At 42.1% G+C, this 27,457-nt stretch overlaps 1 protein-coding gene across 1 annotated transcript in view; it reads left to right on the top strand.

Annotated features, from left to right (window-relative positions):
- The window catches only part of LOC133774319 (uncharacterized), a 148,732-nt gene that overhangs the window by 18,493 nt on the left and 102,782 nt on the right, over positions 1–27,457 (top strand). The window contains exons 3-6 of the mRNA XM_062211955.1: positions 1,522–3,834; positions 11,473–11,664; positions 19,303–19,470; positions 27,160–27,261. Coding sequence (XP_062067939.1) covers positions 1,522–3,834; positions 11,473–11,664; positions 19,303–19,470; positions 27,160–27,261 — 2,775 coding nt within the window. The remainder of the gene's footprint in view (positions 1–1,521; positions 3,835–11,472; positions 11,665–19,302; positions 19,471–27,159; positions 27,262–27,457) is intronic.

Consider the following 27,457-nt stretch of genomic DNA (forward strand, 5'->3'; position numbering starts at 1 on the left):
CTGGGAGGCAACAGATGATGGCTCAGGTCCTTCGGTCTCTGCCACCCCCATGGGAGACCTGAATGGAGTTCTGGGCTCCTGGCTTCAGGCCATCCCAGCCCTGGCTTTTGTGGACATTTGGGGAGTGAGGCATTGAATGGAAAATTTGTCTCTCTGCCTTCAAAGTTAAAAATGCATAAATAAATTCAGAAAAAAAAATTTTGCACCAAAGAGCATCTTAATTTCATTTTTCTGTGAACTTCCTGAAGACCCTGCCTACAGAATTCATGTATTAAGAGCATTTAAAATAAATTTATAAATTATCCCTCTCAAGATTTTATTTAATCAACTTAAAGACCTCCTGTTGCTCACATTTCTCACAGCAAAATAGTTTAACAATACAAAGCAGAGGAGTATAGGCTGCAAGCGGACAGCTCTTACCAAAAATTGATCCTTGAAGACATTGGCCTCCACCTATAGAAGATTTTTAAAACTTGAGTCAATACTTAGAAAGTGAGAGATTTCACGGTGGCACCCACTCCATATGTATTAATCCAGACTGTAGTTCTCTTCGGAAACTGAGAGGACTTCAGAACACTACGATGCCTTCTTTCTTGGCAACTCTGTCAGGAGCTGACAGTGGAGAGTTTGCGCCAGCCTCCTTCACTTGTCTATATGACCCATAGGGTACCACAGGATTGGGAGTTGGTGAAGGTATGCTATAACAGTTGGGGGCAAAGGGTACCATCAGACTCTTTGGAAGACTGTCTGGAAGCCTTCCAAAGGCTTATCCACATCTTCTGGAACCATTTCAAATTATATGGAGCTTGATTTAGTCTGTTAGGCATCATGGCATGTTCAAAACTGACCATGACAACTAACTCTTTATCGGGAGGTTATATCTAAAATTTACATTTATACACTTCAACTGAAATGCTCACTTCACTCCTTTTTTGGAACCTGTTATTTTAGAGTGAAGCTTCACTAAACTCTTACTTCCTAACACTACTAAGCGATACTCTTATTTAAAACAAGATACTTATTAGAAATGAGCATTTGTGGGGCTGGCGCCATGGCTCACTTGGTTAATCCTCTGCCTGCGGTGCCAGCATCCCATATGGGCACAGGGTTTTAGTCCCGATTGCTCCTCTTCCAGTCCAGCTCTCTGCTGTAGCCCAGGAAGACAGTGGAGGATTGCCCAAGTGTTTGGGCCCCTGCACCCAAATGGGAAACCAGGAGGAAACACCTGGCTCCTGGCTTCAGGTCGGCATAGTTCCGGCCATCATGTCCGTTTTGGGGGTGAACCAACGGAGGGGAGACCTTTCTCTCTGTCTCTCTCACTGTCTAACTCTACCTGTCAAATAAAAAAAAAGGAAGAAATGAACATTTGTGGAAAATACTTGATGTGCCAGAAATACAGGAAAACTGTTAACCCAAAATACTTTAAAAAAGATATTCATTGAGTTTTATCCTAGAATTAGGAATTCTCTCTAAATGGACATAGAAACCTTTTTTTTTTTTTCCTCTTCCTTGCTCTTCAAGGTGCATCTCAGCCTGCTGGTCAACCAAGCCAAAAAAATATAAAAGATCTGGAAAAGGAAGTCAAAGGAGACGTTTTGAAGGCTGTGTTTCATCAGACTGGGGCATCAGGGAAATCTCAGGAAAGCAGAGATGAGCACATGTCTGCCCCTAAGATGAGTGGGAAGCAGAATCCCTCCTTTCTCCCTAAGGATAAGAAACAGCCTCCTTCTGACAACACAGAGTATAAGGGGAAGGAAAACGAAGGCCCCCCTACTGCCACTTCTCATCAACTCGAGAAAGGCTTACCAGCAGTCCCAGCTGATGACTGTCAACAACCACTACAGCATCTCCCAAGCACAGTAGAGGTCGTAAAAAGGGCAAAAGGAAAATTTACTACAGAAGTGAAATGTGGGGCTGTCAGTGTTCAGGTAGAAATCAAGAAAAGCTTTTTCTGCAAAACAGGTGCCCAGCTCCCAACAAAAACGAGATGTCCAAGGTGTCACCAGAGTTTCTCCATCAGACACGGTAGGAGGTACTACACATCTCGGAGCTGCTTTCCTAAATCCAAGAATGTTTTGGTTGAAGAACGAAAGCCCCAGGTGTCCTCTAAGAGCAAGGGAGGAATCGCCACACCTGAGAGCCCCACCCTGCAAGTTAGCGTTGTAGGCAGAGAAATTAAAGTCAAATACATGAGTGAGATGCAGGACGTTTGCATTAACATAACTCATCCTAAAAAACGGGGAAAAGTCACGAAACCCAGGAATGTTTCCTGCGATCAGAGTGCTGAAGAGTGTTCCAGGCCTGCTTCACAGTCCGCCGTGAGATACCCTGAGAAGTGGAGGCTTAGAAATGGATGTCAGAGAGCAGTGGGTTGGACTGTCTTGCCTCCTCCTGTGCATGCTATCCAAGGGGAGGATTCTGATACAGATGTGGTTTCCCTAACCTCGGCTCCCAAGAGGGAGAGAAATAAGCTAGACACACCATCACCAGCCTTGGATGATGGGCAAGAGGATTCTGCCATCTGTCAGCTGAAGGTCTTTGAAGTTACTCAGAACATTCCCCCAAAGAAATACTCCTCTGAGGCAGCCACTCTCCTCCAAAGCATTCTTCCCACGTTGCACAATACCCTGAAGATCTCAAGTGTCAGTAATCCAGATGTAAGTACAATGCCTTTTGAAGATGAGGATACAGAAAGAAAAAATGAATTTGGTATCCCAGAAAACATCCCATCAGACTCCAGTGCTCAGCAAAGCACAGGAAGAATAAAGCCTTGGCCAAGTACCACTGCTGACATCTCCCCAGATCAAGATGGCAATGACTCTGACCTTTGCTCTTTGTCTTCCCTGAGCATGCAGCTGACAGAAGAGAAAGCAGCCAACATCTGCTGCAGAGGTGGTGAAACTCCACCCATGGAATACTTTGAGAGTGGGGAAAATTCTGCATCTTTCCTTCCCAATCAAAGTGCTCCAAAGTCTTCTATCTCCTTCAGTCTATCTCACTGGGCCATGAGACATCCGGAACCTAAAAAAACCCTTGGGAACACGGTTTGCTTTTATCCCTGCACTGAATTTGAGTTGGACAATGAGAAAGAGCACGTTCCTACAACTGACAGAGACTGTGCCCAAGCCATTTTACATGGTGACTCACAGCCACTACCGGAGAAGAGTCCCCAGCATCCATCTCGTGAGCCTGCATTCTGTGGCAGCCCCACTGCAGTTGGTCCGCCCCCAAGTATTAGCCACAGCACCGTGGAATGGGACCCAGCAGAGGCCTGTGCAAGTCATTCTCAGACAGGAGCCCTCAGCAAAATAAAAATGGCAGCCATGCCCTTCCTACCAAATGAGTTAGAACAAAGGTCAATTACCCCAAGTGATAATGAGGACGTGGTTGATTCTAATTGTCCCATGGGAATGAAACACCCCAAAGAGTCACCCAGATCTCTGGGAAATGTTGAAAAAGATAGATGGCAGATAACACCAAGGATAACGGATGCTTGCCACAAAGATTTAGAAGACCTGTCAAATGGAAATCACAACGAGGTCTTTTTTCAAATGGATTTCCCACCCAGTGCAGCTGAGTCCAGTAAGGCAGAGTGTGCTATAGATAATCTATTTCTTATCGAGAAAACAGTGACCAGTGATGCAGACCCAAATGGCAACCATGATGAAAAAAGTCTTGGACTAGCCAGTTTTAACCAGGAGCCAGCAGTGTGCCAAAAGCTTCCATCAACAGGGCCAAATTCTGAAGGAGAAGATAACAAAAACGACTCAAGGGAACGTTACTATCACCAAATAGACATCTTGCTGTCACCTCACAAGCAGGAGGCTTTCAAAGGTACAGTGGGCTATGCAGAATCTTTAAGTTTTATTATTTTTATATGTTTGGATTTTGAAAAGTCTTAAGGTGAGGGCTTTTTTATTGCTTGGGATCATTTCTTCATTGCTAGAGATATATTGAGTATTTTAGGGATAGATGAATTTGGGTAAATATATATCGGTCTACTTCCCTACATTATCACCCACTCTACCCATAAATAGTGCATAGCAAACTCACCAAGGCTGCAGTTTAATATAAAGTAAAAAAAAAATCAATTTCTCTTTAAAAGGTTGATGTATTGCCAAATCAATTCCATAGGAAACGTTAGCCTTTTGCCACTCTTAAATAATCCACCATCCCTTTCCTTCTTGCAAGCTAAGCATTTTTAGAAGAATAGGCAGAATATGGTTGTAATAAAATGTGTTTTTAAATCTTACTGTGATGTTGCAGAAGCAGGGTACGCCTGTCCCAGGAGACTGTGTGGAATAGTCATTAAAGAAAAGGATAAAAACCAGAAACGACCATGGTTAAACCTGAGTGAACCATCCTCGGGGTCTCTGACCCCTAGCAGGCTTCTGACCTCCCTTGGGTATTGGTCGGCCTTACTTGAGCCGCTGATAGATCCCAGAAGCTCAGCAGACTACAGAACGGCTGAGATGGAAACTCTTCCCTAAGCGCATAATACTGCCTGTCTGCTTCCAGTCTTGGGTCAGCACAATATCATTTTGGTCACTCCATCAAGGCCCTTGTTTTTTTTTGTTGTTGTTGTTGAGTTCAAATTATCTTACACATAGTGTTAGCATGATTCTATAGTATAAATTAAAGTACATTTGCAAAGCGTAACAGCTGCCTTCCAAACTGGCAATAGCATTCCTAGCATGCTCCAGAAATGAGATTTGAAATCATGAATCTTGGCAGGACAGCCACCTCTTCTTTGTCGTTGCTCTAGATGTAAATTTCGTAATGGGATAAGTAAAATGTAGGATGAAGATAAAATGTGAAAAATTAATCAGTGACATAACTTGTTGGCATAATATTTGGAATTTGTTTTATAGAGAACAAATGTCCTTAAAACAGTGTCAAAAACTACACAGTCATCTGTTTTATATATCACCCTAAAGCAAAGTTTATTCGTCAAAGCAACGGCTGCCCAGTGCCAAGTGTTCCTGCAGACACCAGGACCAATGGCATTAATCCCAACATTTGCTACTGTCGAAGTTATGTAAAACTGGGAGGAAACCTGCAAAAGAGCACTTGTTCCCCTTCCCCTAGCTCCTGCAGGGAAGACACTTGCTCACCCAGATGAATATTCCTCTGAGACCTGTTGTCTGCCCCCAGGGGAAATGCTTCTCTCCTTACTGCCTCCCCCAACAAGGCAGACTTCCTTAATAAAATCTGTAATTCCAGTGATGTGATGCTTCAGAAGGCTTGGAAATTCTCCCATTTGGTAAGCAACTCCCGTTGCTGGTTTCCTGTGTCACTGGGGTTCATCAAAAATCTGATCCTGGGGTGGGCATTGGCCTCACGATTGTGGCCGTGTCCCGTATCAGACTGTATGGCCTTGAATCCTGGCCAAGGCTCCCTACTCCAGACTCCTGCTGTGCAGCCCTTCAGAGGAAACACTGCAGCTCTGCCTCCTTCCTTTACTCCTTTCCCCTTGACCAGTCTATGCTAGCTGCATTGATTCATTTGAGTTCCTAGAGACTTCCAGCCAGAATCCTGCCTGAAGCCCTTTGATAAATTACTCCCACTACGTAGAGCAGGCTTCCCCCTCATGTGTCCCGTCATTCATTCACGTGCCCTTTAGAGTTTTGCTCACAAGGTACTATGTTAGTAAGACCTTGTCAGACCAACAAATTAAAAATCACATTCTGAGCCCCGCTAGTTCCAGTCCAGGCAAATCCTTCCACTCTTCATCCTTCTAGTGTGCTGTGTGTATTTTCTGGTTTGTTTTGTTTAGTTCTGTCTTCCCCCACTAGAATGTAAGGTCCAGGAGGGAATGGATTTTTTTCTAGTTTTGATCATTGCTGTATCTGCAACCTTAGGCAGTGCCTATCCTATAGGGTCGACATTTAAAGAATAGTCTCTGAATGGAAGAATGAGTGCAAGAAAGTCACATCAGGTTTCTGCGTAAGGATCTGTTCACGTATCAAAATGTGCAAACAAAAATAGAAAAACATTCAACAATCAACATATCTGCTTTAAAACTGTTTGAACTTATAAATACATAAATATTTTCATGGCCTTGGCTCTCCTCGAGCTATGAGTATTTATGTTTTGTATTCAACACAATTGTCAGTGTACTGTTGATACCTCAGACCACAGGCCACTTTTGTAATCATTTCAGGCCACAGGCCACTTTGAGGAATAGGGGCACCTTTAGATTGTTCCATCTGAAAATTATAAATTGATATAATTTTATAGCTATAATTTGATAGAATTGACACAAATTTATGTGTACATCTTCAAAGGAACCCTGTTGGATGAGAATTTGGCACAGCTGTTAGGAGTTTCCACTTGGGATGCCTGCATCCCATATCAGAGTGCCTGATGTGTTCATATTCAAGTCCTGGCTCTTCCACTTTGGATCTAGCTTCCTGCCTCCTTCCCGGGAAGCAGCATGGATGGCCCAAGTTCTTGGGTTCCTGCCACCCACGTGGGAACTCAGATTAAGTTTCAGGTTTCTGGCTCTGCCTTGGCCCAGCCCTAGCTGATGTAGGCATTTTGGGAGTGAAAGAGCAGATGGAAGATCTGTCTCTGTCTCTGTCTCCTTGACTTTCAAATAAAATAAAAATAAATGAATAAGTAATAAAGGAGTTCTCTAACTCCTCAAAGTGTAGCCACGTATTTCAGATTAAGTATTATGACTGCAGTATATATGTGGGTCCTTCACTTTGCAGGTGTGTTCGGGAATTAATTAAATTAGAAGTCAGAACAGGGCCGGCACCGCGGCTCAATAGGCTAATCCTCTGCCTTGCGGCGCCAGCACACCGGGTTCTAGTCCCGGTCGGGGCACCGATCCTGTCCCGGTTGCCCCTCTTCCAGGCCAGCTCTCTGCTGTGGCTGGGGAGTGCAGTGGAGGATGGCCCAAGTGCTTGGGCCCTGCACCCCATGGGAGACCAGGAGAAGCACCTGGCTCCTGCCATCGGATCAGCGCGGTGCGCCAGCAGCAGCGCGCCTACCGCGGCGGCCATTGGAGGGTGAACCAACGGCAAAGGAAGACCTTTCTCTCTGTCTCTCTCTCTCACTGTCCACTCTGCCTGTCAAAAAAAAAAAAAAGTCAGAACAGGAAAAAACAGAATTACAAAGATAAGTTTATTTCTCCATGAGCATTTTGAAGTACTTGTGTACATCCAAAACATAGCAATTGATAAAAAACATTTGTATTTTCTAGTGAGTTAACATATTGCCCCTACAAAGTGGCATTTATGTTTTAAGAGTCCTATGAGAAACTTCAGTGTGTGTCTTCATTCCATCCCTGGCACATTTCCTGGCCCCCAGACAGCATCGTGGTTCAGTGAGTTAAGCTGCTAACTGTAACATCAGAATCCCATAGTGCAGCACTGGTTTGAGGCCTGACTGCTCCACTTCCCATCCAGCTCCTTGCTAATGAGCCTGGGAAGGCAGCAGATGATGACCCAAGTGTCTGGGTCCCTGCTACTCATGTGGGAGATCCAGATGAGTTCCAGGCTCCTGGCTTCAGTCTGGCCCAGCCCTGGCCATTGTGGCCATTTGAGGAGTGTACCAGTGCATGGGAGATTCATTCTCTCTCTCTCTCTTTCTCCCTCACCCCTCTCTTTGTCTTTAAATAAGTAAAAATGAAATTTTTAAAAAATTGTCCTGGTTCCTAGAAAGGCTCATATATTTGTGGATGAAGGGGTGGCACACATAAGAATGGAGATTACTGAGACACCATTTTGATAAATCACACAGACACTCTCTATCAAGTTGAAGCATACAAGGATTGGGCGGCTGGCGCCGCGGCTCAATAGGCTAATCCTCCGCCTAGCGGCGCCGGCACACCGGGTTCTAGTCCCGGTCGGGGAGTCGGATTCTGTCCCGGTTGCTCCTCTTCCAGGCCAGCTCTCTGCTGTGGCCAGGGAGTGCAGTGGAGGATGGCCCAAGTGCTTGGGCCCTGCACCCCATGGGAGACCAGGAGAAGCACCTGGCTCCTGGCTTCGGATCAGTGCAGCGCGCCGGCCACGGTGGCCATTGGAGGGTGAACCAACGGCAAAAAGGAAGACCTTTCTCTCTGTCTCTCTCTCTCACTGTCCACTCTGCCTGTCAAAAATTTAAAAAAGTAAAAAAAAAAAAAAAAAAGGATTGGGCTGATCCACAGGTGCTAAATTTGAGTATGAGAAGTACTCAAGCCAGGACTGAATGACCACATGGTAGAAAATTTGTAGAAGTATTTTGAGCGTATAGCAAGGGTGAGGAAATTTTCTTCTGCCAACAGCCACCTGGATTTTTATAACATCATTCACAGGCCAAACAAAATTATCAACTTAAAATTTAACCTGCTACAGATTTATTGCTTTTCAAGTCCTGGCTGCAGTTGCCTTGGCAGGGCCAGACCAAATAATTTTGCAATGGCCCCTTGAAATAAAGGGTAATTGGACCATACTACATTTTGTAGTTGTTGCAACTTGAGATTTTACAAATACCAAATCAGAAAATGTGAGCGATACCTAGTACTTGGACATTTCAGTCATTCTCTAGTTACACTTCAAAACATCCTGGAGGGTATGTCCTTTCTCTTTCTTTGAGTATAGAAGAAAATCTTCTTCAAAAAGAGATTTATTTTATTTACTTGAGAGGCAGGGTTACAGAGAGAGAGGAACACACACACACACACACACAGGGACACACACCTTCCATCTGTTGGTTTACTCCCTGAATGGCCACAACAGCTAGGACTTGCCCAGACGGAAGCCAGGAGCTTTGTCCGTGTCTCCCATGTAGGTGTAGGGGCCCACGCACTCAGCCATTCTCTGCTGTTTTCCCAGTTGCATTGCAGGGGGCTGGGATCAGAACTGGAACAGACAAGAGCTGAGCTGGCACCCATATGGGATTTTGGCATCACAGGCAGCGACTTACCGGCTACACCACAATACTAGCCACTAGAAGATCCTACAGGAAAACCACAACACAGGGCCATATCCCCATAACAGGCAACTTCCTAGACTTACAGGACTCCTTTTTTCCTCAGCAATTTTTATAAAGAATTGCTACTATGTAAAATACTTGATCTAACAAAGTTCTCCCTTTCATGAATGCCTTCACAATCAACCTGGACTCTCAGTCTCAACAAATGGTAAAACTGGAACAAGTCCTGGAGGAAACAGCCAGCAGTCATTTCTGTAGCGTTTATTTTTAAATATTTATTGTATTTATTTGAATGGCAGAGTTACAGAGAGGCAGAGGCAGAGAGAAAGGGAGAGAGGTCTTCCATCTGCTGGTTCACTCCCCAGATGGCTGCAACAGTCAGAGCTGCACCGGTCTGAATCCAGGAGCCAGGAGCTGCCTCCAGGTCTCCCACGTGGTGCAGGAGCCCAAAGACTTGAGCCATCTTGTACTACTTTCCCAGGCCATAGCAGGGAGCTGGATTGGAAGTGGAGCAGCCGGGACTCGAACCAGCACCCATAAGGGATGCCGGCATTGCAGGCGGCAGCTTTACTTGCTATGCCACGGCGCCGACTCCCTGTAGCATTTTTAAAATGCATCACTCAGCAGTGTTCCAGAGGGCAGAAGTCATTTTGATCATCCCTGAGCCCCAGTAACCACACAGCACATAGACTGTGGACACTGACTATTGTAGAAAGGATTTGCTTTGGTAACAGTCAGTAACAGAGTTATGGAGTTGGGTGATGATTCTTTCCTCAAGTCACCTGTTTGGCTCTGACAACTGAATGAAAGCTGTTTTGCAAATGTATCAATAATTGCATAAAAGTAAAGAAGATTCTTTACCCATACATATAACCCATTTATTATTTAAAGTTATGAAAAAAAATTTTTTGATGTTTGTAAATTAGATTTTAACTTGTAAAGACCAAATTGTATAAACTCATTGGGTAATAAGAGAAAAAGAAAATAAAGGTCAAATTTTGGCCTCTTTTTAAGTTTATGTTGCTTTCTCTTTGTTTATCAAAGATTAAAATCAAGTAAAAGTTTAACCAATTCTACGCTATCAATGGCCTTCCAAGTATTATGTGTTCTCCTGTTTGGGCTTTCTTTCTTTTTTTTTTTTTAAAAAAAAGATTTATTTTATTTATTTGAAAGAGTTACACAGAGAGAGGAGAGGCAGAGAGAGAGAGAGAGAGAGAGAGAGAGAAGTCCTCCATCCGTTGGTTCACTCCCCAGATGGCCGCAACAGGCCGGAGCTGCGCTGATCCAAAGCCAGGAGCCAGGAGCCTCCCCCGGGTCTCCCATGTGGGTACAGGGGCCCAAGCACTTGGGCCATCCTCCTCTGCTATCCCAGGCCACAGCAGAGAGCTAGATTAGAAGAAGAGCAGCCAGGACCAGAACCGGCACCCATATGGGATGCCGGCACTTCAGGCCAGGGCTTTAACCCACTGAGCCACAGAGCTGACCCCTGGGCTTTCTTTTTATTTTACTGTTTTCAGTTATTTTCCTAAAATTTGATTGGATTGTAGTCATTTCTTTGGATAGATTTTTTTAATTAATACATAGAGACATGGCTTGTGATGACAGAAGGCAATAGTTTTGAATTGCATTGAGCATTTCAAATTGTCATTTATTCAAATTTAAAATTAGCAAGCCTTCATGCATTTTGTTTTCCTTTTTTTTTTTTTATTTTGACAGATAGAGTTAGACTGTAAAAGAGAGAGACAGAGAGAAAGGTCTTCCTTCCGTTGGTTCACCCCCCAAATGGCCGCTACGGCTGGCGCGCTGCACCAATCCGAAGCCAGGAGCCAGGTACTTCCTCCTGGTCTCCTATGCGGGTGCAGGGCCCAAGCACTTGGGCCATCCTCCACTGCACTCCCGGGCCACAGCAGAGAGCTGGACTGGAGGAGGAGCAACCAAGACTAGAACCCGGCGCCCATATGGGATATGGGATGCCGGCGCTGCAGGCGGAGGATTAACCAAGTGAGCCAGGGCGCCACAGCGCCGGCCCTGCCTTCATGCATTTTGATATGTCTTTTCTTTTTCTCCATTTTGAACCAACATGGGTAGCAAAAATGTATCATGAAATTTGTATACTCGTGATGAATAGAGGTCAAGCCATAAATATCTGAGTTCAACACTAAACTTATTACCATGGATTGTAATTGAACTAACTCAGGTAGTACTACCTTCTTATTGAAAATTTAGTAGACATACTTAACAGTTCCTTGTACTTTGCCCTCCACAGTAAATGTAGCAGCAGGCAAATTGCTGGTTCCCAGGGACTACCTGTTAAATTGAATCCACCTGAAGCAATGCTTCATGACCTGACCACCCTCTTTTTCTATATAAATCTATTTGTTAAGCTACATGGCTCTTTCTTTTAAGTAGCACAACTTTAGAAAGTGAACCATAAAAGAATTGAATGAAGTTATCTTAGTTTTAATCTACATGGTTCTGCTTCAAAGACTGCAATATATGATGTTCTGTCCAGAAATGTCTCATTTTCATACTCAATGTGGTTGAATCTAGATGAGAATTTGGAAATAAATAGCCTCCGAAAGTTGTCCCAGGAATTGGCTGCAAGAGGTGGAAGAGCAAGTGACAGTTCCCAGGAAGAAGCCGTAGACCAGTGGGCCAGGAGGAGGCAACAATTCAAAGACGGCAAAAGGTGCAGCTCAGCAGGGGAAAGTTCATTTGCCAGCAACATCACGGAAGGATCCAGTGAGTAGACCATCAGCTTCTTTTCCAAAACCATGGCAAAGCGATCATTTACTGAATCTCAACCAAGTCCCTTCCCTTTTATTTCCAGAACATAAACACCTCTGAACAAAGCAATGTCATGATTATAAGCTTTTCTATGAAAGAAATGTTTGGAATAATCAACCCTTTAATATCCATTGAGCAATTTCTTTCTTTCTTTCTTTCTTTCTTTTTTTTTTTTTTTTTTTTTTGACAGGCAGAGTGGATAGTGAGAGAGAGAGACAGAGAGAAAGGTCTTCCTTTTTGCCGTTGGTTCACTCTCCAATGGCCGCTGCGGCCGGCGCTGATCTGAAGCCAGGAGCCAGGTGCTTCTCCTGGTCTCCCACGCGGGTGCAGGGCCCTAGGACTTGGGCCATCCTCCACTGCCTTCCCGGGCCATAGCAGAGAGCTGGCCTGGAAGAGAGGCAACCGGGATAGAATCCGGCGCTCCGACCGGGACTAGAACCTGGTGTGCCGGCCAAGCAATTTCTAATTGATAAAATACTTCCTTCAAAACACACCACTCCTTACTGAGGTTGCTGCATAGGAAGATAGCTAACTACAGGGAGGGCTCTTTATTAAATTAAATTTGTACCCTACTTCAAAGAATATGAGCTGCTTCTAAAAATGGTATGGTGCTAAAGGATAAGATACATGTTTGAAGCTAAGTACAGTTTTTGTTCTCATTTGAACATTTCTGAAATGAGGGAGTGTCTTTCAACAGATGTATACTTTAGTTACAGAGAGAAAGAGAGGGGGAGATCTTCCATCAGCTGGTTCACGCCCCAAATGGCCGAAACACCTAGGCCGAAGTCAGGAGCCAGGAGCTTCTTCTGGGTCTCCCACATAGGTGGCAGGGCCCCAAGCACTTGGACCATCTTCTGCTGCTTTTCCTAGGCCATTAGCAGGGAGCTGGATCAGGAGTGGGTTAGCTGGGCACAAACAAGTGCCTACGTGGGATGCTAGCTTTGCAGGCAGCTCCTTTACCCATTAAGATACAATGCCTGCCCCTCCCACCACAACATTCTTATATTCTGGTGCCAATCATACCTTAAAAGACAGGATCCCAAGTGCCATAATCCCAAATGTTGACATCCTGAATGGTAAAAATCCCTAAAGTCTAAAATCCCTAACATCTGAAGTCCAAAAAATTAAAATCACAAATGGTTGAAGTCCTGAATGTTGAAACCCTCAAAGCTGCAATTCTGAAAACTGAGATTTCCATGCGAATAAGGCCATATGAGAGTGGTAGAAAACTAAATTCTGGAGAAGGGATTGGCCATACAATACAGCCATGACAAAGACTTCAGTTTAATAATGCATCAGTTATCTGCAATGACATTCCTTCTGGCTGATGAAATTCTAGGACCTTTTAATTAATTAAAGCTGCATTTGCCGGGAGGATTCAGAGAAATTGCTGACTGGTTCAGAAATAATTGCGTGCAAGGTAGAATGAGAAGACACTTAGGTGATGATGTTGCTATTCAGTCCTAAGTGTTGTTTCCGCCAATTGTGGTCTCTATAGCTGTACATAGGGCATGAATTTTCACCTACCCAAAACAACAGAAGCACTGAACACAAGGTGGGAAAATTTAATAGGGTTGCCTTTTATTTACTTATTTGTTTGCTTATTGAGAGATCAAGTTACAGAGAAAAAGAGGGAGAGACAGAAAGAAAGGTCCTGCATCCACTGGTTCACTCCCCAAATGGCCACAATAGCCAGAGCTGGACTGATCCCAAGCCAGGATCCAAGAGCTTCTTCTGGGATTCCCATGTGGGTACAGGGGCCCAAGTACCTGCTTTCCCAGGCCCAGCAGAGAGTTAGATCAGAAGAGGGGCAGCCAGGACTCAAACTGGTGCCCATATGGGATGTGGCGCCACAGGCAGAGGCTAAGCCTACCACACTGCAGCACCAGCCCGGGCTTTTTTTTTTTTTTTTTTTTAATTGTATATTGAAACATAAGCGAATTTCAAAAAAGAGCAGCACCACACAGAAAATGAGTACAAACCCATTCTCTAAGAAGAGCCACACCCTAAAAAACAAGAACAAACAGCTATTCATGAACACGCAAGGCTTAAGATTTAAAAGTACAGTACAATGATTGTGAAAGGCAGCAGCTCTTACGGTCTGCCTGGCTCCATGGAATTGCCCACACCCATCTTTTTTCATATACCACATTTTCTTCTTCGCTGTTTTGGTGGGGGAAGGTGGAGGATGTTGTTTTCATTTTTCTTTTTTCGCTCCATTTTTTCTTTAGTTCTCTTTTCAAAGTTATTTCCCCAGTAGATTAAATTGCCAGCAATATTTTTTTTTACAATTCACTATGCTATTTCATCTTCACAGCATTTCCAACACTGGAGATATAAACGCCGTAATGGCTTTTAGAGAGTGCTAATTCACTTTACGCGTCTATTAGTGCATTATCACAACACTGAGGATGTGTAAGCATTGTGAGCGTATGTAAGAACGTTGAAACATCCTCCATAAATGAAGAGGTGTTCCTTTTGTACACTGCATTTGTGAAAGAGGAAAATTTTCAGGCTTTCAGTTCTTTAGGCAACTGCATTTGTGACAGCGACCTATTGTGGTCTTTGATGGATTTCCTCAAAAGACTTAGGTCGTCCATTGCCATATTTCAGATGGTTGCAGTTATAATGCTTGTGCACATAATTATCACCCCAAGAAACCTTTTATATATTTCAGTTTTCACCTTGCTCAGAATATGGTTAGTCTACTCTTATCTATATACTTGCACAGTGGTGATCAGCAAACGTGTTTGTGTTTGCAAAAATATGTCATTGCTTATCTCATTGTGTAAAATGGTCAATGAAGTAAGTATATGTTTCTCAAATAAATCCCCTTTACATAATGTAAATAAATGTCTCTTATGGATTTTTCAAATTGTTCCAGAATCATAGTTCTAGGATTTGTATATTTTGGAATTTTAAACTTTAAGGATTCTGAGCTTTTATGAATTCAGCTTTCAGGATTGTGGCCCCAACCCCTTTGCTTTTAAGGCTCCTCTAATGCCTTGTAGTTACCCAAAGAGGCCTTCTTGTGCACTGCTTCCCTCTTGTGTGTGAAACACCTAGACCCACTGGTGTCTACTCTCTCCTTTTGAGTTTTTCCTCCAATTTCCCCTTTCACACTGCGGAGAAATTCAGCTGCAGCTCACATCTCTAAAATTATCAGGGCATTTAGTGATCAACCAACATGACTGTAATCAGCTTGTACCCATCTTAAACACTAACACTAAAGAATCTGGCTGATAAGCAATTTACTTATAAATAAGAAAGCAAATGTAGCATTTTATATGTACTAGTAAAAAAATTATGTTTAAATATAAACATATTAAAATGTTGTAGCTCCCCTATTTACCTGTATCAATTTGTGAATGACCTAAACCAAGAAATTAAGATTGATTGGAAACTTTGGTCTGATAAACTACAGACCATCTCCATGCATCAGAGAGAATGGGGCCAGTTCGTGAAACTTTCAGTTCCTTCTAGCAAAGAAGGTCCAGTTCCTTCACGTTCACGGTGTCCTTTAGCTACTCAGACTCTTCCAAGCGAAGTGTATCTCATTCATTGTTTTGCAGACAAATCTTTCAGTATCAGTGATCTCAGACATTCATCTCTGCTCTGCTTTCTTGAGAAAAAGAAAGTCATCGTGTGCTAAGGCAGCTCGCAGCAGCCCACCACCGCACTGCACACAGTTCTCTAACAGGGCAGCTCAGTGAAGCAGATTGGTAGCTTGAAATTGGCCATGGTGGGAGTGTTTATACCATGGAAACTGGCAGACACTGCCAGTGACGTCACACATTTACCTCACTTGAAATAACACAGGAATCAGGTGTGTGTGACATACAAATTCAAATGCCCTGCCAAAATAATACAATTACTTTCATTAAAACAGTGATTGCTTTTCTTCTGGTTGGGTTCTGTTTTGAATGAAAAGCTATCCTAACAATTTGCTTCACATCAGACTACGAGAGGGTTGAACTGTCTGCCATTTCTAGTTTAAGTTTATCCAAGCCCCAGACTCACGGAAGGCACGCTGTATTTCTTCAGGAATTTTTCAGTAGTGACTGCCATTTACTAACGGTTGCTGGGGCTAGCCTTGTTTAATACGTGCTTTAAATTTTATCTCATTTATAGAGTCAGGATGTGCTACTGATCCATGGCTTAAAACCCGACAGCTTTATTGAGCATCTTTGCAGCTGGGGTTTTTCACTCTGTTAATCTCACTCATCTCTGACTTCCTCCATCGTAACTGGGAAAGCCATTAGCAATGACATATTTATGTGTGTGGACACAGTTGATCAGTCCATCCAGGCTGTGGGGAATGCTGACTAAGGCACACCAGGTAAATAACTTGAAGGGTATGAACTGGAGTTCCAGGAAGGGCCTGCAAAACAGAACTCTGATTTTTGTCATCTGAATGGATTCTGTATCACAAGCAGATGTGGCAAGAATTTGGGCCTAATCGTATGAGGATATTTGATAGCATTTCCCATGTTCATTCAGGTATGAAAATTACTATGGAAATGTATTTTCCAAATATCGGTTTGCATGGGAGAAGGAAGGAAGGGAATGAGTGAGAGAGGAAGAATGATCTCTGATTCCCGATAATAACAGGGAACAAATACAATGTGCTACTGAGTGCCAGGCACTTTTCTAAGAGTTTGACAATGTATTTCCTTATTCATTCTCCCAACAACACTGAGTCAAGTACTATATTTTCAGCCTCACTTCATGGAGAAAATTGGGCTTTTGTCCAAGGTCCCTCACCTATAATTAATAATTCAAATCTAATCCTTAGTCTTCATCTGGGAAAGTCCAAACCGTGTCTCCTTTCATTATATAGTACATTTTTTTAAAATTATACTCAAATAATATAGAAGAATGAAAGAAGTATGAGACTATCTGAGGACACCTGGAGCTTGGGATGATGTCAAAAATAAAAATAAAAAAGAAGTATTTTAGTTTTTCAAGGACAAACGAGTTCAAATTTAATGTCAATAATACCAAGAATATTTGAGCTCCTGGTGTTTTAAAGTACATTTATGAAAAAGCTCATTAACAAATTGAATTTTGCTGACAAAGTTTTTGTGACCAAGACAGCTTTGGATTTGTTTTCTGTTTGGCTTAAGGTCCCAAGGAGGCAGATGAATAATCTTTTTTTTTTTTTAAGATTTATTTATTTGTTTGAAAGGCGGAGTTACAGAGAGTCAGAGGTGGGGGGAAGAGAGATCTTCCATCTTCCGGTTCACTCCCCAGATAGTTGCAGGAGGTTAATCCTCCTCCTGTAGCACTGGCATCCCTTATGGGCGCCAGTTCTAGTCCCAGCTGCTCCTTTTCCAATTCCAGCTCTCTGCTACGGCCATGGGAAACTTGGAAGAAGCTTCTGGCTCCTGCCTTCAGATCAGCGCAGCTCTGGCCGTTGCTGCCTTTTGGGGAGTAAACCAGCGGAAGAAAGACCTCTCTCTCTATCTCTCCCTCTCACTGTCTGTAGCTCTGCCTCTCAAATAAAGAAATAAAATCTTTAAAAAAATATGTAATGGAATTTTTTAGGGATACGAATACAGAAAATAAATCAAACAAAGGAAGAATCTTTAATCCTTTCGGGCTTCTGTAACTTTAGCAAATACTATGCAAAAAATACATAAATAAACTGATGTAGTCAGTAAGAAAGTCAGCTCAGAAAGAAAGTCAGTAAATTATTATAATTTTTTGGTTTACTTTCATTTCCCTTTAAAGTCAAATAACACCCTCCAACAAATGAAAGCAAAAAATTCTTAAAGGATTTTTAAATGTGCTGTGTGGAAGAAGGTATTAATATCCTGAGGTAAAGTATTCTGTTCTGAAGTTTTCATAATCTTATTCCAAAAACCCATCCTTTCAAATTCCTATATCATTTACATCCCAACTTTATCATCACATAATAGTACCAAGTGTCATCCCCCCCTTCATTTTCACACACACACACACACACACACACACGATGTGTTTATTCAATCGACATGGCTTATTTTGCCAGCCCCTGCTGCATTACCAAGGCCACTTGTTCATACCTTGTTTATCTGCCTCCCTCCCGTTCAACCTACCATAGGAAGTTCCACCTGCTCCTCAAGATCCCATCTGATGATGTTCGTCCCCTAACCTCACCCCTCCCTTCAACCAGAACTAGTCCTGCTTCCTCTGAGTTTCCCTAACTCGTCAGAGTCCCGTATCTAACTCAACTTTCTATACTCCTTGTGCCTAAAATTGCCCCATGCTCACAGGAGAACAATTTTAAATCAATTCAACTCAATGAATGAGTAATGAATAAATGAATGTACCTGAAACTGCTTAAGCTATCAGTGAATTGTATGAGAAATTTAGAAATATAAGAACCAGTGTTAAGGGTATTTGGGATTTGAGAAGAAAAAAAATATCTTCGGAATTTTTTCTTGATTGTCTGCATGAGACTATGCTCTTCCCTGTTTTATCAGGATGCCACCCTGCCCATTTCCACACAAGTTAAACAGTGTATGAACCGTAAATTTTTGATCACGTTTATCTATTTGGTGGGGCAATGAATAATACACTCTTTGGTCTAGAACTAGGAAAGCAGAGTTGGAAATGTAAGGGTAGGAACAAGAACTGTGGGAATGATGATCCACAGAAAATCGGTGACAGCAGAAGGCATTGTCCTACCCCCAGCTTTATGTAAATGACCTGGAGCAGCAGTGCAGCTGACCACTGCTAGACAGGGCAGGGTGAGGAAGGGGCAGGTTTCACTTGGATTCTTTCAGAGAAAGACATGGGAGCCACTGGAGTATGAGAGAAGAGACAGGCAAAGAGGAGAACCAGTGGATAGTTGTTGTTGCTGTTTAAGGAGCATTGTTGTGGTTTTCAAACTGTACTTTCTTCGTGGCATTTGGGACACACATGTAGGTGGTTTATGCTTTTCTTGGGTTCTTGATTCTGCTCCCTTGAAAGACTGAAAGGCTTGGTACATGACTTTATTCGTGTTTCAGCCTCCTACGCAGGGCCATAGGGAAATCTCTGGAATGCAATGTAGAGACCCAGTCCTTCTTCCTCAACTGGCACAGCCTCCCCACTAGGCAGGAGACCCCCAAATACCCAGATTACCCAAAAGTGAGGCGGAAATGTACATGTTTCCTTATACACTTGTCAAGGAAGGCTGGTGAACTTCCTGAGAAGCCTTCCCAGCGCCATCTTTCAAGCACAAAGACATAACAGAGATTTTTTCCTTTTTTCTACTTGGCAATCCTTTCTCTTGGACCTGGAATTTTGAAAGGGACTCTAAAACAACCCCCTAGTCATCTTGAGCAGTAAACACTAATACATGGGACTTGAAAGCCAACCCTTTTCCATGGTTTTCTTTGACAAAGGGATCTACAAATGCTACAGCTGCTCCATAGACTCCCTCACCTCAGACCCTGAGGCAACAATGTCTGGATTCATGATACGTTAGCACTGTGCACCTTCTGCCCGGAGAACCATCCAGCAAACTGGGCTGTGTGTTTGAGAATGACGCTTTGGGTATGAACTTCACTCTGTCCGTATCTCACTTCTCTCTCACCTTTGTGGTGTCATTTTTCTTCTCCTCAGTCACCTCCGAAGATGGCCGTTCTGTGGATCTTGGTTTTCGCGTTGATATTGAGGAAAAGGGATTCTACACAGAGAATTTTCATTCAGCAGCCTGGGTTTTTCGCGGGGATGACGGGAATCCTGAGGACAGCCCCAGATGCCTTAGTAAAAAACCCCGACCAGTAGCTGGTAAGGACTCCACAATGAGGGTAAGACAAACATATCACAGAGAACCTGGACCCAGACTCCAGGCAAGTCAGCACTTGAGTTCTGGGTGGAGTGGTTGTGGAGCTGAAGCGTGTGTGCTCTCACAGATAGACGTATGTATGGAACAGTACATAATGTGCATACAGTGTCTGACTACTTTCTACTATTGTGGAAGGGTCTGCAGGTACTAAAACAAAATGTCTTAAGAGTCCATTCCAACATAGAGCAGTAACTCCACAGTTGGAATAAGGATCAATATAGTCAAAATCAAGAATTTGCTTTGAGAGGTAGAGTTACAGACAGCGGGAGAGAGAAAGGTCTTCCTTCCGTTGATTCACTCCCCAAATGGCTGCAGCAGCTGGAGCTGCACAGATCTGAAGCCAGGAGCCAAGTGCTTCTTCTTGGTCTCCCATGTGGGTACAGGGGCCCAAGCACTTGGGCCATCCTCCACTGCTTTCCCAGGCCACAGCAGAGAGCTAGATTGGAAGAGGAGCAGCCAGGACTAGAACCAGCACCCATATGGGATGCTGGCACTGCAGGCGGAGGATTAACCTACTGCACCACAGCGCTGTCCCCGTATTAATTTTTAAACACACACCAAAATGTAAAGACTCGAAAAATTACCACTTATTATTCCAACTTCACAATATAATTATTTTATTGTTTTTATGTTGTCCTTTCTAAACAAACATGGAATATATATTTGATATTATTATGTATTCATTAGAAAATATGATTTTATAGTCTTTTACACTTAATAATATAAGTATTGAATAATTGTACCTTCAGTTCATGATACAAGTATTTTCATGTGTTTTTGTAGATTCCATTAATATTCTAATAGTTCCATGAATTTTTATGAGGTGAATTTTAATAAACTAATAACTATATTTCTGCAATGAAATAATATTCTATGATTTTTAAAAATTACTTATAATGGAATTTCAATCTTTGGTATATGAAGTTGTTATTTCTATGCACTATTTGCTGCAAATTTTAAGGCATGGAGCTTTTGTGAACTTCTATTTTATTGGTATAAATAACTTGATGCATAGTAAATAATTTAACTCGAGTTAGCAAAAATTCAGATTGAAGCAATGGTTCTAATTAATTATACAATCATGTGCTCTAAAAGCTGCATGCCTATTATAGTCCAAGCACTACAGGGACTTGTTAAGATACCCAGAGAGAGAAATGACAGATTTGATGCTGTGACAGGTACTACAAAGAAGCGTGTAATACTCTCAGCACTGGTTTCAGAACGTGCTTAGCTTCATCTTAACCTCATTTAAACAGATAAGATGCGATCTTTGTTATATCTAATATTATTTTATCTGCAGAGTAAAATAGAGCTTTTCTTAGTTTTTCTTTCTTTCTATTTACGTATTTAAAAGAGAGAGAGAGAGGTATCTCCCACCCACTGGTTCACTCCCCAAATGCCTACAAGGAAAAGGGCTATCCTAGGCCAAAGCCAGGAGCCTGGGACTCAATCTGGGTCTTCCACAGGGGTAATAGAGACCCAAATACTTGAGACACCACCTGCTGCCTCTGAAGGTGTATACTAGCAGGAAGCCAGAGTGAGGAGCACAGCAGGGGCTTTACTAACCCAGACCGACCTTCCGATATGGCATCCCAAGCAACTGCGTAACTGCTATGCCAGATACCTGCACCTGCTTAACTTTTCCTCAAAATATGAAATTCAACAGTGGAGAGTTTATGGAAGGAAAGTTTTAAATCTAAGTGAATTCTCATACACAAGCATAAAAAAATACAAAGATTATATTTTGCATATATAGAATACTTATTTATATTCATATAATATGACTGAAGTGCGCTTAACCATTCACTGAAAAGTAAGCATGGGACTCTGAATACGAATCTTAAAGTACACAGAGTGGCACTGTGAAAATCAAGCTAGATGATGAGGCATAATGTTTCAGTTGAGCTGGAGATCCACTATATGTACCTATGGACAACATTACCAATGGACATTGTACCCATACACAACAATATGTACCTATGGACCAATGGACCTATGGACCTCTGAACAACAATAATGAATTATATCAAAATGTTCATTAGAGGGGAAAATGTAGAAGAACACCTAACAAGATGATTCTGAGGCAGTGGTATCAGGGGTAATAAATTAGAACATGTTAAGTGTTCTTATAGTAATAAAATAAATTTTAAAAAGAAAAATGAAATAAAAGAAGTAAAAACAACAACAATAAGACTGATGATAAAAATCTAATAATAGCTTTAAGAAATAAAAGTTTAGGGGCTGGCGTGGTGGCTCACTAGGTTAATCCTCCACCTGCTGCGCCGGCATCCCATATGGGCGCCGGGTTCTAGTCCCGGTTGCTCCTCTTCCAGGCCAGCTCTCTGCTGTGGCCCGAGTAGGCAATGGAGGATGGCCCAAGTGCTTGGGCCCTGCACCCACATGGGAGACCAGGAAAGAAGCTCCTGGCTCCTGGCTTCGGATCAGCATAGCTCCAGCCTTGGTGGCCATTTGGAGAGTGAACCAACGGAAGGAAGACCTTTCTCTCTCTCTTTCTTTCTCACTGTCTGTAACTCTACCTCTCAAATAAATAAAAATCTTAAAAAAAAAAGAAATAAAAGTTTACATATTTAGCTTTCATTTGAGTAATAGGATGGCTCAAGGAAAGGCTGTCACGCTAGAAGTAAGACTCTCAGGGTCAGAGCTCTGTCTGTTTGGTTGTTGATGTATTCCAAGGGCCAGGAACATGCCTGTGCCATTACGGGAAGCCAATGATTTTTTTAATGACTGAATGAAAACATCTTATTTCAATAACATTCAGTAACTTACCAACTATGCAACCTTACAAAAATCAGTACACGATTTCTCTTATGATATTATTTAAAAATAAAATGAAATTATGTATATGAAAAGAGTGAGCTATTTCTAGCCAACTTGGCTATTTCTATCTCCCATCCTTATTCTCCATAAATTTCAATAAGAATTTAGGCAGACTAATGAATATAAATATATGAGGGCTCTTCAAAAAGTTTGTGGAAAATTCATAATATGGAAAAACTATACATGGATTTCAAAAATCTTTTGCATCAAAATAAATGTATATTTTAATTATATTTTTCCACAAGTTTTTTAAAGATCCCTCATATGTGCAAGTATATGTAAATGTTGCAAGTAACCTTCAGGATATTTTATTGCACTGAAACTCAGTTCAAGAATTGCTGGTTGTTGTTCTTACTAAGACTTGAAATGTTGTGTGAACCAGCAGCATGTGTTCCTAACTATATAATACCAAAAGACCAATGAAAGACAATAGATTGGTAGGCAAACTGAGTTGGAGGCAAATGAACAATTTTTAAACTGAAAAATATACTTATTAACCAATAGCATCATAAATATGTTGTATTTGTATCCACCAGCAAGTATTTTTTTTAGGTTAAATCTTATATTTGAAAAAAATCCACTCCTTATTCTTCCAAAAGAGTTCTGCATTAGAGAAACAGGTAAACAAAGGTTTGTATGACTAAAGAAGCATACTGCTGAAATTTGCACTAAAAATTGTAGGATGTTTTCAGTGTATGTGTTGTGTTACATTTATGGAGATATTTGCCCTTCATTTGAATTTTTACACCTAACAGGATGATTCTGAGGCAGCGGTATCAAGGGTAATAAATTACTTGAAGATGTGCCCACATGGTCTCTGAAAAGACTATGACAGTCATTTGTGGCTTTTCAGCAGCTGTGTGGCACTCATAGATTATCTTCTAGACAGTGGCAAGGGAAACCAGGAACTATAAATCTTAAAGTGAGAAAATTGTCTTCAGAACGGGAGGGGAACATGTTGCAAAACATTTTGATTGTCTTCTCTCCCATAGGAAAGGCCTACAAGTTGAGCTCACCATTTAAAGACTTCATTGAATGGCACACTGTTGACATTCAATTTGCCTGATTGAAAAACAACAACAACAACAACAAAAAAAAAAAACCCCAAACCTAGCTTTGAAAGCAATAGCTATCAGCTATTGTAACAGTCTCATGCAAACTGAAAACAAAGCAACAAACATGATTTGATTTGGATCAACTTGGTAAAATGCTCCATTAAACAAATATATCTGTTGGGTAGTCAACCTGTCAAAAGCAGAAGATAATGTGAAGAGTAAGCTAGAGGGAACAGGAAGTTTTGACAAGTGGGGATGGTAGAAATGATTTTACAGAGCTCAAAAATAGGATTTTAGATGGTCCTTGCTCTGATTAGCTCTACCAGCCTGTTGCAGGCAGCTCACTAAAATATTCATTCCTTTGCCCTTGAATTTCCCAGCACCGAGCCTTAAATGACTCTGAGATTCAATAAGTAGTGGTGCAAACAGTCATGTAAATGACTGCCAGAGGGGAACTGTATTAACAAATAACAGAGATGTTCCCAGAAGTGTAGAACAGAACAGAGCCCAAAATGTTACTGCTAGAATACATGAATACCTCTTCAGCAACTTAGGTGTGCTTTTCCTGATACCCTTGTCAACAGCAGGCAAACGATCTGTTTTCTTCAGAGAGCCTGGAAAGACAGAGTGTTAACCGTATCCACATGAAAAGACTTCATCCTCTCTCTCCTTGAATGTTTGCCGATCCTTGGCAGCCAATGTTCAGCACATGAACTTCAAGAGAGCAAGACCCTTGTCTGTCTCCCCCACTCCATTTCTAGTCCATTGGCAGACAGCTGGGCACATGGCAGAGCCACAGTGAGTGTCTGTGAGTGACTGGCTTCTGCTATTGGACTACTGGATCTGTAAAGACAGAGGCAGCGTCCTTGTTTTCATCAAATGTTTTTGTTCCCAGGGAGGTGGTCACAGCTGAGCACACTTGGGCAGATTGCTCAACCTTTTCCTCTCTTTGTCATTTCTCATACAAAACTTTATTTCAGAAATAATTGACTGGGGCAGGCATTTGGCCTAACCCTTAAGATGCTGAGACTTGGAATGTCCCATATGGAGTTCCTGGGCTTGAATACCAGCTCCAGCTTTCTCTTAATGTGCACTCTGGGAAACAGCAGGTGGTGGCTCAAGTTCTTGGGTCCCTGCCATCCATGTAGGAGACTCATGGATGAGTTCCAAGCTCTTTGCTTTGGCCTGGCCAACGGGTTCTTACAGGCATTTGGAAAGTACATTAGTGATTGGAAGATCTCTCTCTCTCTCTCTCTCTCTCTCTCTCCTAATAAATAAAAACTTAGAATAACCTCAGCATATCTGAGAGGAAATTAATAAAAATAGATGGCAAGTCTTCTTGCAAACCTTGAAAAGTATAATACACATCTATAATAACAGTGATTCTGCAGCACTTAGGGACTCACCAACCCAGTGTGCCTGTCAGAGATGGCAAAGAAGAGATTCTTCATCAAGTGGGAAAATGGACTGAAGTCCTTCCCACTCCCAATACAACTGCTGTCCATCACTCTAAACTCCCCAAGAGTTTCTTCGGCCTCTGGAATGTTTTGGCCTTGTCCATGTTTTGCCTACATCACAGCCTTGGAACATAGATCTACAGAGAAGGCCACCTGCAGAGAAGAAATGCCTTTTTCTCTCTAACCTAAGGAATGTCCTAAAGTTCTCTGAGAAGGGAAAAGTGATGCATAAAAATACAAATGAAAGGTTGAAATAAAGCAACAGATTAATATACTACTCATAAATTCTAACATATTTCTTTGTATTTTTGTTTTGTTTTGTTTTGCTATTTGAGAGGCAGAGAGATATACAGAGAGGCAAGCAGACAGAGAAGGAGAGCTCCCACCCACTGATTCACTCCCCAAATGCTGGCAATGGCGAGGGCTGAAGCTAGGAGCCAGGAGCAAAATCCAGTTCTCCATCACGAGTGGCAGGAATCCAGTTACTTGACTTATCACTGCTGCCCACCCACCCCCCCACCCCCACCCCAGGATCTCCACTCACAGGAAGCTGGAATCAGCAGTTGGAGCCAGAAATTGAGCCCAGGCACTCAGGTATAAAACATGGGTACCTTAGCTGCTAGACTGAACACTTGCTCCAAATTACTGTTTTCTTTAATGAAAGAGGACTGTATTAGATTTAAATTTCTAAGGTATTGATTTTCCACGCCCTTATCAATAGAATGACACTTTTAGTTTATAACTAATTACACAGCTTTTTTCCAAAAGACCTAAGAATAGTCCTATTATTAACAATCACTTCTAGAGCTCAGGAAGCTCATCTTTATACTTTATCATGATTTATTCCTTAGTATTTTCAGATATTCCATAATAGAAGAAACATTCAACCAACAAAGTCTGCCAATCTTAGTTGTTAAGATAAGAGTCATTCAGCATTCCTGCTTCCCTCTGGGGAACTTGACCTTGTATAAAACCAAATTCACATTCTTTTGAAGCCTTTTGTTGTAATTTTTTTTATTGACTCAAAAATGATTCCTCTGAGATCACTTAAACAATTTTGATGTTTAATGATCCAGGTATATATATTTTTTTCTGAATCAAAAACTGAAATGTGATTATACCATAATTATAGAATGCCTATCATGGCCACTTCTCCCTTCATGGATATCATCTTTCCACCAAAGGAAGTCTTACTGAAACATGGTTTCTAACTTGGAATCATGCCCTTTCCTCGCCTCTAAGTGTGATAGCCTCAAACAGTCCTGCAGAGAGATGACTTTGGGCTATGAGCTTCATGCCTTCAGAAATTTAAACTGAAAAAATGCACTCTGTGGTGGACACAGAAGTTCAACTGTCTTGGGGTAGAGAAAAGTCAAGAAGGCCTGGGATGGCTCCAAATCTAGGGATAAGCCAAATTCGTCAGTGAGCAAAAGGTGTGTGGAAGGAATACACATGCATGCAAACACACACATCCCCACATACATGAGGGGACTTCAAAGAATTTATGAAAAAGCGGAATTAAAAGATTTTGGTGCATAACAATTTAAAGCCATGCATAGTTTTTTCATAATGCACATTTCCCATGAACTTTTTGCAGATGATTTGTGCATACAGAAAGGAGAATACGGAGGTTGTGGGCAGTAAAGGGGACAGGAGGAAAAGGGAGGAGAAGCGTGGAAAGCAGACAGATTGCTGAGCAGGCTAATTAAAGATCCTGAGACGGGTGCAAAAATCCACAAACCCCTATTGCCGGCTTCTTGCACATCTGCACCTTCAACCCAGCACACCCCCACAGTTCCCATTTCTGCGAGGCCCGGATGTTTCTGTGTTTTTTTTTCTCCCTGGTAAACTCAGTTGTTCAGGTTTTCCTGGGTTCGTGTGAGACCTAATTGGATGGCTCAGGAGTCTGTTCTTTATTCCCTTATATAACCTTACTTAAAGATTATTTCATCGTTAACAGATCTGAGTGGCTCAGGCCTGTGTGGCTCAGATGCCCTCCAGAGCAGCTGTGACACAGGTCAAGCTCAAGGACACTGCCTCCTACTCACCATGGGACTTAGGCAAGCTGTTTACCCGTGCTGCCTCAGGTTCCTCCTCTCCAAAAGCGAAAAATATCAGTAGGGTATTGTGGAGATTAAACTAGAAAGCACTTACAGAGTGGTTAGAATATTTTCATTAAAATGGAATGTAATAAACAAGTGATGAATACGAAGTACTTGAAAATACCCTTATGATATCTGACAATTAACTCAAAGGAACACCCTCTTTGTTTTCTCTTCAGTCCGTGAGCGAACCGTGAAACTCTTCAAAGGAACCGGGGATTATCCTTGGGGCTTCCGAATTCAGTTCTCCAAGCCAATCATGGTGACAGAAGTGGACACCAGTAAGTGGTCTGATGACAGAAGCTTTATTTTAGACCCCAGTGATCTCAACCCTAACAAAATACACTCAATAGCCTTCAAGATCATTATCCTGTAAAACATGCAAATGCACTAGAAGGAGCTTCTCAGTGTCAGTTTACCCAAAACTCATGATGAGACGTGCTCTTAGGGTGACCACATGTTTTAAACGATCATGCT

The sequence above is a fragment of the Lepus europaeus genome, chromosome 15 (genome assembly GCF_033115175.1).
Source record: "Lepus europaeus isolate LE1 chromosome 15, mLepTim1.pri, whole genome shotgun sequence".
Taxonomy (NCBI): domain Eukaryota; kingdom Metazoa; phylum Chordata; class Mammalia; order Lagomorpha; family Leporidae; genus Lepus; species Lepus europaeus.